The 16,337-nt window shown below is 48.3% G+C and overlaps 1 protein-coding gene across 1 annotated transcript in view; it reads right to left on the bottom strand.

Annotated features, from left to right (window-relative positions):
* Nucleotides 1-3,429: 3,429 nt before the first annotated feature.
* Nucleotides 3,430-16,337, bottom strand: part of SEZ6L (seizure related 6 homolog (mouse)-like) — a 40,795-nt gene continuing 27,887 nt past the window's right edge. The window contains exons 11-16 of the mRNA XM_014542424.1: nucleotides 12,659-12,853; nucleotides 11,639-11,830; nucleotides 5,489-5,683; nucleotides 5,004-5,036; nucleotides 4,514-4,523; nucleotides 3,430-3,448 (exon numbers count right to left, since the gene is read on the bottom strand). Coding sequence (XP_014397910.1) covers nucleotides 3,430-3,448; nucleotides 4,514-4,523; nucleotides 5,004-5,036; nucleotides 5,489-5,683; nucleotides 11,639-11,830; nucleotides 12,659-12,853 — 644 coding nt within the window. The remainder of the gene's footprint in view (nucleotides 3,449-4,513; nucleotides 4,524-5,003; nucleotides 5,037-5,488; nucleotides 5,684-11,638; nucleotides 11,831-12,658; nucleotides 12,854-16,337) is intronic.

Genomic DNA, 16,337 nt, shown 5'->3' with positions numbered 1-16,337 from the left:
ATCACCATGAGCAGAGCATGCCTTGGTAGCCATTAGGCCCAGCCGAGAGGTGAAGGACATGGAGAACCGAGCTCAGTCCCCCAGCCAGTGACTAGCCAATCCCAGATGTGTGAGTGAGCACAGGCGAACCAGGCTACCGCCTAGCTGAAACTAGCCGGAAACGCTGCCTCGCAGACTGATGAGCAAATGAACGTGCTGCTTTGAGCGGTTGGGGGGACTGCTTGTTACGCAGCATGATGATAGTGTTAGGTAACTGATATACTGTTCTAATAAGTATCAACAAGGTCTGGTTTCTAAAGTGCTGTTTTTTCATCAGCTTGATTTTTTTAAGGTTTGGGAAACAAGCTACATGGAATGCAAAATAACATACGACCTCTTCTTACCAGGTCATATCTGAAATGACTGAAATATATATGGGTAGCAACTAGTTCAATTTCTCTGATGTTCATGGAGTGTGTGTGTAATGTTCTCCAGGCCCCCCGGGCACAGGAGCGGGGAGATATAAGGAACCATGGGCTGTGCCCCGGAAGAGGTCACCGTCACATGCTTTAATGGAAGTCTATGGTTTCTGCTGAGCCAACACAGATATACAATCATGCCTGTGCTTCATGGTATATGGAGTGTGGTGGGAAGACAACCACCTGCAAGGAGCTAAATGCTGCTGATAACCCTGTGAGCTTGGAGGGGGATCCTTCCCCAGTCAAGTCTCAGATGAGACCGCAGCCCTGACTGACACCTTGTGAGCCCTGAAGTAGAGACCCAGCTAAGCTGTGTCTGGACTCCTGACCTACAGAATCTATGACACAATACGTGTGTGTTATTTTAGACTCTAAATTTTTCAGTAACATTGCTACACATCAATGAATAACTAACACAGGAGGTCAGAAGAAGAGGTGGGTGAGGGAACATCAGTAAGGACAAGGAACAAGTCGAGTTTATGCTGCCCAAATGCTGAGAGGTGGTTGTACATCATTACACAGTGAATTTGAAGGGTTGTGATTTTTCAGAGTCATGACTAATCTTCTGGTTCCTGCCCTGTGCCTCAGGCCTTTGCATGGGCTCTCTCTTCTCCCTGGCATCTTCTATAGCCACCATCTAAGTTCTACTCACCTTACGTGGCTTAGCTTCACATCACTGGTTCAACAATGCCTTCCCCATCACTTCTAAGTATCCCCCATCTTATACTCTTGTAGCAGCCTAATTTCCTTCATGGTCCTTAAAAATAATGACCTGTTACAATCAAGACATTCATCGGCATATTTGATCGTGTGAGGCTGAAGGGAGGTGGGACAGTGTAAGGAGTAATGGCACCGGGTAGAGTTTGCATCCTGGCTCCTGACCGTGCCTTCTGGTGGTGTGCAACCTCGGCCAAATCACCTTTTCCTTTTTCTGAACCTCATCATCCTCATCAATCCACAATGAAAACAGCAGAATCAATCACAGGTAGTTGCAAGGATTCATGGGGAAATATGTGTCATGGGCTGGGCACCATGCATTTAAGGTGCCCAGCCCATGACACATATTATTGTTGTTATTAATAGCTGTCACCGTTGCAAGACCATATGCACATTAATGGCTGGATTGTGTATATTGGCTCATGACTATGTCCCTAATAGCCAACACCAGGCCGGCCACTCAAATGTGTAGGATGTTGCACGCTGCCATTCATTAGGGCGTGGAGCTCAGTAAGGGGTGTGCCCATCTCAGCCGTCTCTCCATGGGTATTCGGTGCAGCCCCTTCTTTCTGTGGTCCTTCTGCCAAAAGCGAGCAGCGTTACAGTGTGTCATCGGCTTGCAGAGAGAGCTGGGTGCTCTCAGCAGTTAGCTCCATAAGGGTCATGGGGGATGAGATGGGGCCCTGGCCACACTTCTCTGCCAGTGGCATCGTGAACAAAAGGAAACGAAACCTTCAGTTTTGATGTCAGGGAATTCAGGGCAAAGAGGGAGGCGCCCGGGAGCGAGGAGAGACCAACTCACCCCTGTCTCGTAAATGGGGTTGTCAAACTCGGTCTCCACGGTGATCTGGCTGTAGGGGTGAGAGTACATCAGGGGCAGGCGGAGGTTGGAGTAATAACGACATCTGGAGAAGGGAGAATGAAAAAGAGAGCAGTTACTCTTCCCGGCCTGGGAGATACCTCACTATACCTGAGGGCAGCGATGTTCAACCTTTTCCATCTCATGGCACACAGACTAGTTATTAAAATTCTGTCACACACCAACAAATATATATTTTGCTGCTCTGATAAAAAATAGGTGTAATTTTGATTGATTTATGAAAAGAAAAATTGCCTATTTTTTTGTTCCAAAGTGACTTTAAAAAAATCAGGTACTTATACTTGTATATAAGGATTTCTGGTACCAAAATTAACCAATCAGACACAACCTTCTTATGCCACATGACTGATAAGATGCAACTCTATTATATGACCTGTATATTTATGGTTCAAGACAGGGCATTCTCAACGGAAGGCTATGGTTCTGTTGGCTGCTGTCACTTTTGTCATTTGACAATCTGAGGCACACCCGTTGAAAATCGCTGCCTGAGGGGAACAGCGAGTGAGACTTTCTGAGTACCGGCACCTCCACGAATGACAAGGGGGATGTGTGGAAACAGCTTCTTGTGGGTGAGAATCCGAGTGGGGTGAAAGCTGAGATCCTAATTGCCCTCAACTTCTAACCCAGTCGGTAATAACTGGAGCCTCAGTACCTCCCCTGACTGCAGAGGGCACGGAGCTTAATTTGTTTTCACCTGAAAAGTGACTGAAGTCCCTCTTTAATGCAAAGAACAACAATAACAATAATGAGCATTTATTGAGCACCTATGAATACTGTGTTGCGTCAGACCACCTAGTTAAAGGTGGTTCCTCCTCTGTTACCACTCCTTCCTTCATTGTGTTTATACAGTGTGTTATTATTTGTGTATTTCCCCTCTCTTCCTCCTAGACTGTAAGCTCCAGGAGGGCAGGGAAAATCTATATGAGGCAAATACCTGCCTCAGGGCCTTTGCACATGCTGTTTCTCTTATCCCAGGTTTGCAGAGCTTACCTTAGCATTGCTTTCAAGTCCTTACTCAAGTGTCATTTCACACAAATGCCATTGTCCCCAAACTAGAGGTGGAGATGCTGAGGTTCAGAGAGGTGAAATGCCCAGCCCCTCAGGACACGAATGGATGAGGGGATGGCAGCCCCCCAACTTGCTCCGGGGCTCCCTACCTGGTGATGTAAATGTAGGCTCCCCCCAGCAGTAAGGAGATGATGAGGACCGGGATGAAGATAGCCAGCGCCATAGTTCCTCCTTCCAGTGATGTCTCCGCTGCCGCTTCTGCTACTGAACACACAGCCAGTGAGGCCTTCATGTCACATACGCTCAGCCCACCCGGTCCCTGGCTCCCAGTCCCACACCTTCCCAAAGAACCGATGTCAGTGAGCCTTAGCCTCCGGAGAACCATCTTCAAGGGGGAAAGAGGCGGAGCCTAGAGGAGTTCGTGCTGGTTCTTTTGCAACTGAGTCCAGGCCCATCCTTGGGTGAGGTGGTCATGGGGCAACCGAGAATTACAGTCCTTGAACCCTGATCCTACCATGCCCGTTTTCCTTTGGTGGGGGGTACAGTTGAAAGCTGGTTAAAATCCAATTCAAGGGAGAAATCCCAAGTGTGCAAACCAGGAAGGCAGATTCACTGGCATTCCATGGAGTGGAGGGAGCTTGTTGTACCCAGACCGGAGGGTCCCTCCCAGGGGCTGCTTTATCAGCCCCTCCAGGAGAGGGCGCTGGGCAGCTGGGGCCGGTCTCAGTACTACACACCCGGTGGTACCCCGACGGTGAAGACCCAATTTTGATTCTCAGCGGCCATGGCTGCACATTCTCTCGGCCTCCAGGTTCCCTCTGCGCTGCTCCATGCCATGCCCAACAGAGCTCAGCTGCACATCAATCTAGAATTCATTACCCGCCACTCTATGGAGTGTGCAAAAGTGACCCTAACGCCCACAATAAACGCAGGAGCACAAAACAGTACATTAGCGCTGTAATCTCTCCGCAATCCCACACATCTGAGACATTCCCATGGTTCACTGGTTGGCAAAGGCAGAAAGGGGATGGCCTGAAAGACACCGGAGCCACGCAACATCCTCTATCCCTAGTGGTGTGACTAATAACACGCTGTTCTATCTCAGCCCCGGCTCCGCCTGCTCGGATTAAAACATCATCTGTTACTAGGAAGAGTGACTAATGCCATGCGATCCCCACAGCCCCAGGTTCTGAGGGAACCTCTTATTGTCAGGAAGTTAAATGGCTCCAAAAATAATAATGAAAGCGGCTCCTCTGGTTACAGCTTTAAAAACCAACAACCATCTGGCGCCATCGCCCAGGCGAGTGGATTGGGAATGCCGAATGGAGGTGACGCAGAATGCAGGATGGTTCAGGTAGGAGAGGGGCTGCAGAGGGAAGGAGCCACCACATGAAAACAAAAGCAAATCCTAGAGAGCTTTCAGCATCTGCTGCGCATTAATAAATCTTACTTGGAAACTCCTAGTAAAAGGAGAACAGGGAACAAGAGGGCACAGGGACAGATGCGTTGGGGAAGAGAAAGACTAAGGGAAAAACAGACCACAGACCACGCCCTGGACCGTTTCCCTCCTGAAACCAGGAGGATGCTCAGTGTAGGTGGGGAGGCATCATTGGATACAGTTTCTCCAAAGGTACCACGTGGTTGAAAAGTTTTACAAACAGCTGATGCCTTTGTCAGGCAGAGGGACTCTCAGACTTTCTACTCTCATGAGCACAACTGGCGTCAAATCGCTTCCAGATCTCAGTTAGGACCGTAAGATGTAAATCCAATGACTTTTTCTTTGCAATAGCATTTGTTTTGAAATGACCTCCGGCAGGTGAAGGAAGATGTTTTGTTATTGTTAGTTTTTTGTAAGCACCTGGCCCAGGATGGTTTAGGACCTGCCCTTGTTTTTTTGCTATGAGCTTGATTTATTGGGTGTTTTTCACTCTGGGACTCACCTTCTAACGCGTGTTCAAAGCTGTCTTGATTAACTGCAAGAGAAATAGAAAGCATTGGTCAATGTCAAGTGGATTCGCCGTGCATGTTATGGGGCCAAAAAGAATGGGAGCAAAAGCCCATGCCACGCTTTCCTGAAGTCAATGTTACGTTTTATTTATCCGGGGCTACTGCATTTGCTGAAAATTCCTGGATGCTTTCCCTTCCCCCTCCCTTCTACTCTCTCTCTCTAAAAAAAATATCAATGGAAAGAATATCCTTGGGTGAGGATTCACAACAACAACACAGTGCTAAGCAAGGAGAAAGCACTGTGTCACAGTTCCATTGGCAGTGGTGTTTTCCTTTCTCGGTGGTGAGAATAATGGTGGTGTCTTAGATTTGATGAAATGCAGCAGCTCAGCTTCTGGAGAAGATTCAGAACCCCTGCCAGCCCGTCCTGACATCTCCGGCTTCCCCCGTCCCGTGTGTCTCAAGTAGGTTTCCTCACCTTTACAAACAGGCAGCGGCCCATTCCAGTGGGATGGCTGTCCCAGGATGCATCGGATGGTCACTTCGCCCATGAGCTCGAAGCCCTCGTAGCACATGAAGGTGAGGGACTCTCCTGGCAGGTAGAGGCGCTTGTACAGGATCTGGTACCCGTTTTCTGGTAACCCTGGGTTGTCACATGCCAGGGACTCTTCCGCTGAAACGCAAGCCAAAAGGAGCTCTGGTGAGAGGATGCGAATCTCTGGGGACTCCTACTCAGAGCCAGCCCGATCTGGCTTTGGCCGGTCTCCGCAACATTCTCCATCTACATCCCCACCTTGCACTGAACTGGTTCCCATTCCCCAAACTCACCTTTTTGTCTCCTGCCTCTGGGCATGGGTTACACATGGGCACGGTAGACTGTACTGGGCTGTGGAATATGGGTTAAAATCTTGTTTCTGCTACTTACTAATTAGCTGTGTGACCTCCAGCAAGGGCCACGGACAGATTCTGAGCCTCAGTTTCCTCATCAGTAAAATGGGAATAATAATAGTAGTACCTATCTCATAGGGACTTGGAAGATGAAATAAGATTATGGTGTAAAGTCCTCTTGGCATGTCCTAGATATTCTATAAATGAAGGATGGTGACGTTAAGTTATAAAGCATTCCTTCTGCTTCTCAACTCACACCTTAACTGCCCACCCAGGCTGGATCAGTCTTGTCTTTCAATTCTCATTCCTCATTTCTCCACCTCCAGGAAGTCTTCCTGGATGCCTCCTACCCCTAATTCAGTCACTAGTCTTTCCAGTTCTTCTTCCACCCCAGCAGTATTTATTTAATCATTGTACATCAGTTTCCCTCACTGTTAAGGCTTGCTTGAAGCTCAGGGCCTGGTATACAGAAGGAGCATCATAAATGACCCCAACCTATATAGTAGGAGCCTCATAAATAACCTCTGTGGGTACTGACTTCTCAGAGCCTCAATTTCCTCATCTGTAAAATGGGCCATGTCAGAGGGTTGCTAGGAGGATTAAATGAGCACATGCATATAGGTGAGCAGCACAGTGAGCACCCAATAAACACTGGCTATTTGTGTGGCCTTTACAATTTCTGTTGTCTTTTCATACCAAGTGTCTTTTCATACTATTGTTTACTTAATGTTTCTTATTTCTGTTGATTTGCTTTTCCATTGAAATTGTGCAATACAATTTAGCCTCACCTCTATTTCTATAATCACAGATTTCAAATGTCAGTTTCCATCTTAACAAAACAAAACACCAGAGAGTTAATCTGGGCACCGCCTCAAGCCACGTTGGTATCACCAGGGGTGTATATAACACTCCTTGGGAAATGCAGCCCAATGCACTGCACTTTATAGCTCATGAACCCCCAGAGTCTAGAACCCACTCATTTGGAGGGAGGGTCCAGCAGACAGTACTCTGCCCCTCTGTGCCAGGTTTGTGCCAGGAGAGGGGTATAGAGTGGAGAACTAGGAAAGTGTGGTTTCCATTTGCCCAGAAGTCAGTCTAGTGCAGTGATGGCGAACCTTTTGAGCTCGGCGTGTCAGCATTTTGAAAAACCCTAACTTAACTCTGGTGCCGTGTCACATATAGAATTTTTTTGATGTTTTTGATATTTGCAACCATAGTAAAACAAAGATTTATATTTTTGATATTTATTTTATATATTTAAATGCCATTTAACAAAGAAAAATCAACCAAAAAAATGAGTTCGCGTGTCACCTCTGACACGTGTGTCATAGGTTCGCCATCACTGGTCTAGTGGGTGAGAGAGAAGGCTGCTCAGGTGACTGCAACCCAGTGCAGCAACAGCTGTGATGGGAAGCACAGAGGACAAACCTCGCCTGACCCGGTCACGGTCACGGGTGGGGAGGTCAGGAGTTTCCAGAGGAAACCTGGAAACCAGTGCTCGGCTGGGAAAGTGAGGGCTCAGGCTGGGGATGGGGGATGGGAGGTGAGATGAGATGCCGGTCTGATTCCAGGCTGCTTCCCTCCCTCCTGGGTGGAGGGGAAGTGAGGATCCTTATGTGGCAAATGCGTGTATTACCTGCAATGTAGCCAAGTGGCCATCAGGTGGCAATGGTAACGCAGAACAACTTCCCCACAACCTTTCCCTTCATAAATTAACAGATCAGTGAGGAGAACAAATATTTATTGAGCACCTCTTACTAGTACAATGATGAATAAGATAGATGCGGCCCCTGCCTTCATGAAACTTAACAGTCAGGTATCCCACAAATATTTTCTGGATGCCAACCCCGTGCCAGGACTGTCCTGTCCCTGGGGAGATAGTAAATGACAGAGGATAAACTCATAGACTTCAATGTAAAGGAGGATGTTGCCAGCAGGTTTAGGGAGATGAGGGGAGGCGTCCTCACCTGCTCTCACCTGGCCGCACTACAACCCCCTAGATTCAGTGCCGGGGCTCCACCCCTCAGGCATCTTGGGGGCAGTACATCGATGGGAGCTTTTACTAGAGTCACAGTCTGGCCACATGGGTTCTGCCAGGGCCTCCTGGGGAATCCCTAAGTGCTTCTCCGGAGAGCCACCCATAAAACCCTCACTGAATTTGTCATATCATCACTCTAGGTAGCGTGGTTTATGTCTTCTGGATGGGAGCCTGAGGAGTCATTTACCACGCCACCGTCAATAAAGGCCACATTAGTATCACTAACAATAACGACGATGGTAATAGTAACACATACTATTGAGCACGAGGGATACAAGAATTAATGGCTACAATCCCAGCAAGTGAGTTATGTGTTTGCTTCTCTGAATATCTGAACGGATCATTTCAATAGGCTACAGCAAGTGCTGTGATAGCTGAACTGTAGGTGCCATGAGAACTCAGAGGAGAGAAACAGGACCTAGTCTAGGCAGTCAGGGAGGTCTCCCTGGAGGAGGTGCTGTTTATCCATTGCTATTTTCTTCATAGATTTGTTTTCCTCCGCTCATCTCCAATAGACCCCAGGCTTCATGAGAGCATGGATCATGTCTGTTTACCCACTGCTCTATTTTCAGGGCCCGACCACCACCATGGTTCCCAAACTGTGCACCAAGGTGCCCTGGGGTGCCACCACGAACTCACAGAGATGCTGTGAGATTTTGTAAAATTTTGAGGAAGACACAGTGACATCTCTCAGACCCTCGGGAACTACTAGCTCCAGGAAGTTCCCAGTTTCAGCACGAGACAGAGCTACGTTCCCTTTACTGATGCCTCATCTTTGCAAAGCTGGCTGTTCCGTGGTTGCTGTGCTAAGAGGCAAGAACTGTGACAAATCCACATGGAACAGGAAATGACCATGGCAGAGTCTAGCCTGATGCTGAGGTTTGAGAAGTTTGGTGGAGCCCCGCAGGCACATGTATCCCTGGAGTAGTAACTGTAGTTATTTAAGAATGAAATAAAAATATAATCTTTCAACTTATGTGTGTTACTTTCTCAAAAAACGACTAAGTTATCCCGATATAGCTAATTATTAAGGTGTTTGGACCAAACTACTTAACAAACAGGAGTATTAGGTATTTTTGGCCTGGAAAGTCAATGAAAACACTTCTGAGACACCAAGGGTATCTTGAATTGAGAAAGTTTAGGAAACTCCCTCCTAGCATTAGCCTGCATATTGAATGACTAAATGAGTTACTTCCAACAACCCTGCCTGGCCCTAGCCGGCTTTACTGATGCCTCATCTTTGCAAAGCTGGCTGTTCCATGGTTGCTGTCCTAAGAGACAAGAACTGTGACAAATACACATGGAACAGGAAATGACCATGGCAGAGTCCAGCCTGATGCTGAGGTTTGAGAAGTTCGGTGGAGCCCCGCAGGCACATGTATCCCTGGAGTAGTAACTAGTTATTTAAGAGTGAAATAAAAATATAATCTTTCAACTTATGTGTTAGTTTCTCTAAAAACTACTAAGTTACCCCAATATAGCTAATTATTAAGATGTTTGTAGCAAACTACTTATCAAACAGAATTATTAGGTATTTTTGGCCTGGAAATTCCATGAAAGAATTCCTGAGACACCAAGGGTATCTTGAGTTGAGAAAGTTTAGGAAACACTCTCCTAGCATCAGGCTGCATATTGAATGGCTAAATGAGTTGCTTCCAACAACCCTGCCTGGTAGGGAGTATTATTTCCTTTTTCAGACCCTCTCTGAAATCAATAAAAATATATTAAAAAAACATTAAAACAAACAAACAAACAAACAAAAACCCTGCCTGGCAGGGAGTATTATTTCCTTTTCAGTTCTCAGATGAGAGCTCTGAGGCCCAGAGAGGGCAAGCTACCTGTCCAAGGTCACCCAGCAGAGCTGGGAGTGTGTTGACTGCGAATCCCAGACTCTTTCCCCTACCAATGCCTGACCCCTACCAGTGCCTGACCTGTCTGTTCTCGAAGTGTCTTGGGGTAAATGGACTAGGAAAGAACATGGCTTTGAGTCCCAGCGACCCTGAACAGAAGCTGGAGGAGCAGAGCTTATACAGTTTACTGTCTGTATCAGCAGCTTGTTGGTGGAAGATCTTTGTCAACAATCAAGCACTGGAACTTCACCCAGAAGCTGGCACTGAAGTGATTGTGGGGCGGGAGAGGGGGAGATGATAATGTTTTGGGGGTTCATCAGGCTTGAATGGGAATCCTAGGATCTCCCCTTCCCTGCTGTGTGAGCTCAGGAAAGCTACCCACCCTCCTGGGCCTCCTTTCCTGCTTTTAAGTGAACACACATAGCATTCATGCAGTTTTCTGAGGTTTAAAAGCAGCTTGTTGGTGGAAGATCTTTGTCAACAATCAAGAACAGGAACTTCGCCCAGAAGCTGGCACTGCAGTGATGGGGAGGGGGGGAGATGATAATGCTTGGGGGTTCATCAGGCTTGAATGGGAATCCTAAGATCTCCCCTTCCCTGCTGTGTGGCCTCAGGAAAGCTACTCACCCTCTCTGGGCCTCCTTTCCTGCTTTTAAGTGGACACACGTAGCATTCATGCAGTTTTATGAGGTTTAATCGTGTTCATGTTGGGGAAGGACACAGCATGGCGAAGGTGCCCGTCGGATCGGGGCTGTTCTTTCGTTCAGTAGAGGAAACACCTTAAAGCTGTTTTGTGTCTGACAACCTCATCCTTAAAAATGCCCTGAGAACCCCGACGGTAACCCCCCTCTCGCTCCAGGCACCTCGCTGCAAGAATGGGACCATCCTCTTACTTCACACGCCATCTCCCACCAGCCTCGCCTGCCTGTAACGTCGTGGGAACCACGTGGTTACTTTTTAGGCTTCAGGGAGGATCGAGAGTCTCCTGCCACCCACTTGGTGCGTGAACTCACTAGCATGGGTATCGCGGAAGCTGTCTTCACTGAGCCTGCAGCTCCGGCGCTGAGGTTTCAGAGAAAGGCGCCCCGAAACGAGGGAGACACGCTTCTCGGGAACCCAGCAGCCACGGCGGCCCAGAGGGCCTTTGGAGACTGTCCTCATTAGCGGAGTGCCGTTTCTTTCTTTATAAAAAGGGTATCGCCTTCCAGGGTTTTACAATAAGCTTTTATTTTTAGCTGTTCGTGTCTGGGTCTCTGCAGCTTCAATTCCCCACCCTCCCAAGTCGCCAGGAGGAAACGGGAAGGGAACGTGCTTCCCAGGCTGAGCCTCCTGGACCACCGCTCTCCACCTCCCCTGCCTGGTGAGAACAGACCCTCCAGTTTCAGAGTGACCTGGGAAGCCTTTTTTGAGTTTTTACGGTCAGGAAACCCAAAAAGGTGGTGTTGTTTTTTTAAACCAAACATTTGCTTCGGTGGCTCCACGTAGACGAGGCCAAATAGAGCTCAAATCCACCCCATTCAGTCCCTGCGGACCGTCTGGGTTAACTGGCTGTGTGACCTGCGGCAATGAGATCACCTCTCTGGACCTTCTGAAACGGAGCCAGTGATGCCATGCTGACCAGGCCACTGGGGGAGCAGAGAGGGGCCTCTGGCAAAGGACTGAGCGCAGTGCCTGGCACATTGACCGTGAATGTCACAGCACCCCTGCGTTCAGTGCGTGCTAGCTCTGTGATCGTCATAATAACAAGCACTCCCAAAGGGGGGGTGCCTTCCCTGAGCAACCCAGTCAGTGTGCCTCCGTGACTAAGAGGCAGCGACATGGAGTTTTTGTTAAGTCAATAAACAGGACTCACAGACACAGTGGGGCAGGCGGGACGTCCAGATGGGGGTGCCGGTCTCGCGGCTGTAGCAGGTCAGAAGCGAGCTCCCCTCCAGCACGAAGCCGGGCTCGCACGTGTACTGGATGGTGGTGCCCACCAGCAGCACAGGGTCCGAAATCAAGCGGGTCGAGTGGTCCACTTCCCCGGGGTCGGTGCAGTACATAACTGCGCGAGACGAAAGCAGACCAGGTGCGCGTTAGGGCTCTCGGTGGCCACGGATGAATGACAGAAGGATCTAGAAAGGTTCCTAACTTAAGCTCCTTTCCCGCTGGGAAGATAATGCACCTCGGGCGCATCAAAGGTGGCTGGAGACTAGGCCGGGATGAAAGAGATTTGGACGTCAACCCACTTTCAGGAATTTGCCCAAAGATACGTTTGCTTTGCATCAGGGCCCAAGGACCTATGTACGATATACAACCTTGTACACCTCTGAACGTAGCCCCTCCCTCTGCTACCAGGAGTATTTCCCTTTCTACCCCTTTTCAAGACACCAGATTTAGTTGCCAGCAGACATGGCTGGCCCCACGCCTGAGGGGACAGGCAGGAGGAACCAGGAGACTGGGGCAGATGCTGTGTGGATGAGGTCAGCCACCTACTATAGGGGTTCGAACTGGGACTCCAAGGTCCAGCTTAACTTGTTTTGCTTGGCTACTACCGGATTTTTAAAGACCTGAATTTGAATGATGTGTTTACACAGGCTGCATACATTCCCCTTCACCACAGTCCATACCACCCCCTATTGTCTGACATGAGTCCGTGTCACTCATTTACTTTCCCTGCCTGGCTTCTGAGGGTACCTGAGTCTGAGATCCCTGCCTACAGAGTGACATCTGTGAGCAGCACCAATGAGTTGGTGGAGTTGAAGGGAGGCCAGATTCCACATTAAATAATGCCACTGCATCCATGACAAACCAAAAAACCAAAACAAAAACAGAAAGAAACCAGCGAGGACTCACCACCCCCTGACCTAGAAGAAAACAGGACGATGCTTACTTTTCTCACAAAACGGGGGATCACTGCTCCAGCTGAGGTCCCACTGGCAGGTGAGGGTGTCGCTCCCCACGATGTCGTAGCCGGGGTCACACTGGTAGGTGATCCTGGCTCCCCTCACGAGCTCCGTATGCGAAGTGGTTTTCCAGCCGTTCTGGATTTCGGGCAGATCGGAGCAGGAGTCGTTCCTTGACACCTCTTTAAAACAAAGACGTCATCCTCACCTTCTGCTTTACGAATGTCAGAGGAAAAACACTTCCCAAACCCGAGAACAGTAAGAACGTTTAACCGTGAGATTTTACAATGACCTCTTCCTGTGGGTCCCCGAACTTACTCAACGTTCTCTTGGTTTGATAAAGTTACTTTAGTATCAGACAGAATCCTAACTCTGCTACTTACTAGCTGTGGGACTGGGCATGATCACTTCTCTTTGTGTCTCATGCCAACAATGGCGTTGACTTGCCAGCCACAGCAGAGAGCCACTTTGGAAGAGGAGCCGCCAGCCACAGTCGAGCCTTCAGATGACCACAGCCCCGGTTGACATCTTGATTACAGCCTCATGACAGACTCTGAGCCCAAACCACCCAACATTAACTCCTGAATTCATGACCCGCAGAAACGGTGACATAATAAATATTTATTGCTAATTTTGGGAGGTAATTTGTTACACGGCAATAGGTAGCTAATACACTCAGCCTCATCCTAAGAATGTCTGTAAATCCATGGGTTTGATGGATTAGGTGATAAATATTTTTGTAATACAGGTGAAGATCAATACTTAACTATCAAAATAAAAAAGAATTATCAGTGCATTCTTCAAATCACGCTGCATATCATGGGTGCATATTATCAAAGGCTACATGCAGCTTATTATCACAGACATTTCCTCTGGCATAATTTTGTTCTTCTTCAGCAAACTCTCATTACTAAGGTAGTCATCCAAAGTCCATTGTTACTCTTCTTGCTTCAAAGTGCCCACTGCCCAGATTGTGAGCAAGAGCTAATTGTTCTGTATAATTAATTTGCAGTTCTTAAGTGCTTCTGGGGAGAGCAAAGCCCTTGCACTGTCTGCGGGAAAGTCATGCGGAGAAACAAGCGATGGCTTTTCCTGGGGTTTCATCAGGGTTTTATTTGGGGAAGGGAGAGCTCATGGCTGTCAGCAAGAAGGAGGGGGAGGGAGAGGGCATCTAGGACTGCTTGGTGGGGAACAGGGGCCTCTATTTTTAGGTCTTTGAAGAATCAGCCAAGCCCTGGATTTAGGACGCAGCTGCAAATGCTGAAATTCTGGTTGAAAGGGGTGAGATGGGGCAAATACTGGATACGTGGTCTGCCTTGTGCCAAATGCTTTGCTGAGAAAGGTTTGCTTGTCTGACTGTTTTGATGTGAGCCAACAGGACTGCACACTCCTGTGAGAACCCTGTCTCCTTTGTGGCATTCGTCACATTTGTGATTCCTCAGCTGTGGCCATCATGTAGCAGAGACTTGACTGAAATCATGGCCCCACTGTTGACACATTCAGTGGCCTTCACTAGGTCACGTAGCCTTCCTCTTCCTCAGTCCCTAGACTCCACCCCCAGAGACCCTGATTCAGGAATCTGCATATTCACCAAACACCCTAGGTGGAGGTTCTAGAATGATCTGTCCCGATGGGCCCCTTTCTCTGCTAAGAATGAGAAAACCGGCTTAGTTGTTGGAGGGCTTCCCTTCTAGTCCTCTTTATTTCTTTTAGAAGCTGTGTGACGCCAGTCACATCAATACACATCTCTGAACTTCATTGTCCTCAATCCTAGAGTGGCAACACAAATCACGACCCTGTCTGTCCCTAAGGGCAATGTGAATGCTAATCAATGTGTAGGGTATGACAGGAACACGAAGATGACTTATATGGAGTCATTCATTTGTTTGACTAAGATTTTTGTGAGCACCTACCATATGCCAAGCACCAGGAAAACAGGGATCTGAAGTCATGTTTCTAGTGTTCATGGTCAAGGTCAACACCATCATCTAACTTTTGGGCAAAAGAAATACCCAAATGCACTGAATATATGCCACCATTGACTATCTTATACTCATGACAGACATCACTAATCAATCACAGCAATCTTTCATTGGATCCAGCGGAAACCCTCCAGTCCTCAACACAGCACTCCAGGGAGCCACTCACTTTCTTTTGATTGGAGTTGACCTACAATATAGAGCCCATTTATTATCCTAAGATTAGTGACCAACATCTCTTTGAAAAACACTGCTTACTCATCTCCGCTTTTTTATTTATTCCCTTCCCTCCCATGCACTTGGCCAAAGACACTAGCAAAGCACAAGAAGCAATGATGAGAATGGGTATTTGCTTCTGTTTGTGCAAAGGAGGCCAGAACCATGTAAGCCCAGAGTGTTCCTGTGGAAGGTTCTGGCAGCTGCCACAGTAGGTAAGCCGTGACCAGCTCCCAGAGCTGGGGGCTAGGCCTTGCGATCAGTCTAGGAGCTTCAGAATTCTCTACATGATCACAGAAACCCCTGGCCCTTCCGTCTGATTCCTCTACTGAATGGGAATCGCATCCGTGTCTGGTTAAATCTAGACCTATGATAGCAAATACCTAGCCCATGCCATGGCAGACGTCACTAAGCAACCGTGCCATTCTTCCCCACTGACGTCCGGCATGACCTCGGAATTCTTTCCAACATGGTCTTCAGCACTGGTGGTCACCAGCAATTGATTGGCATCAGAATGGAATACGGAGGCTCACTTGCCTTCCCTGTAAAATTAACTGGGTGTTGGCCCTAACCAGTTTGGCTCAGTGGATAGAGCGTCGGCCTGCGGACTGAAAGGTCCCGGGTTCGATTCCAGTCAAGGGCATGTACCTTGGTTGCAGGCACATCCACGGTAGGGAGTGTGCAGGAGGCAGTTGGTCAATGTTTCTCTCCCATCGATGTTTCTAACTCTCTATCCCTCTCCCTTCCTCTCTGTAACAAACCAATAAAATATATTAAAAAAATAAATTAACTGGGTGTTTAACAGAAAGAAGAGCAAAGGGAACTCTTCTCTCTTTTCTGTGTGTCACCCACATTCTCCAGGCTGCCTACCCCCGGGACATGGTCTCTGGAGCTCCGCGCTTGCTTCTCCACAGCATCAGCACACGGTCCCGACACTGCCTATGAACAGACCCCCTCTTGCATTTTCACTTGAAGACCATGCATTTGAAGATGGAATAAAATGAGATGGAGAAGAGTGCTTGCCAACGTCAAACTGCCACACAAGTCTAAGTTTCAGCTTCAGTTAACACGAGCGCCGCCTCCTCAAGATGTTGCCAAATGAGCATGGGCCAGACGCTCGGGTAACCTTGGGGAGCTGGGATCGAGTCAGCTTTCTGCTGCCGAGCTGGATGCAGGTCTGGAAGACTGACTCAGGCACCAGAGAAGAAAGAAGAGCAAAGCTATGACCTCATCTTCTGGCGGGGAAGGGGGAACAGCCTAAGGATAGATTGAAGCCAAGTCGCCAGACACTCTCCCTCCAAAGGCAGCTGACTCAGGAGGGCACCTATGCCCAGGGCACCCCCCACCAAAGAGTGGGACAAGCATGGGAAGTAGCAAGAATAACACAACATATGTAGCAGCACAATCCAGGGTAAAAAGGCCCCCGAGAAACTTAAGAAAGAAGATCAATATTTGTGTTTGCCGCTCTGAC

The sequence above is a fragment of the Myotis brandtii genome, unplaced genomic scaffold, assembly GCF_000412655.1.
Source record: "Myotis brandtii unplaced genomic scaffold, ASM41265v1 scaffold303, whole genome shotgun sequence".
Lineage (NCBI taxonomy): Eukaryota > Metazoa > Chordata > Mammalia > Chiroptera > Vespertilionidae > Myotis > Myotis brandtii.
The sequence above is the reverse complement of the archived record's forward strand: the minus strand, read 5'-3'. Positions and strand labels throughout refer to the sequence as shown.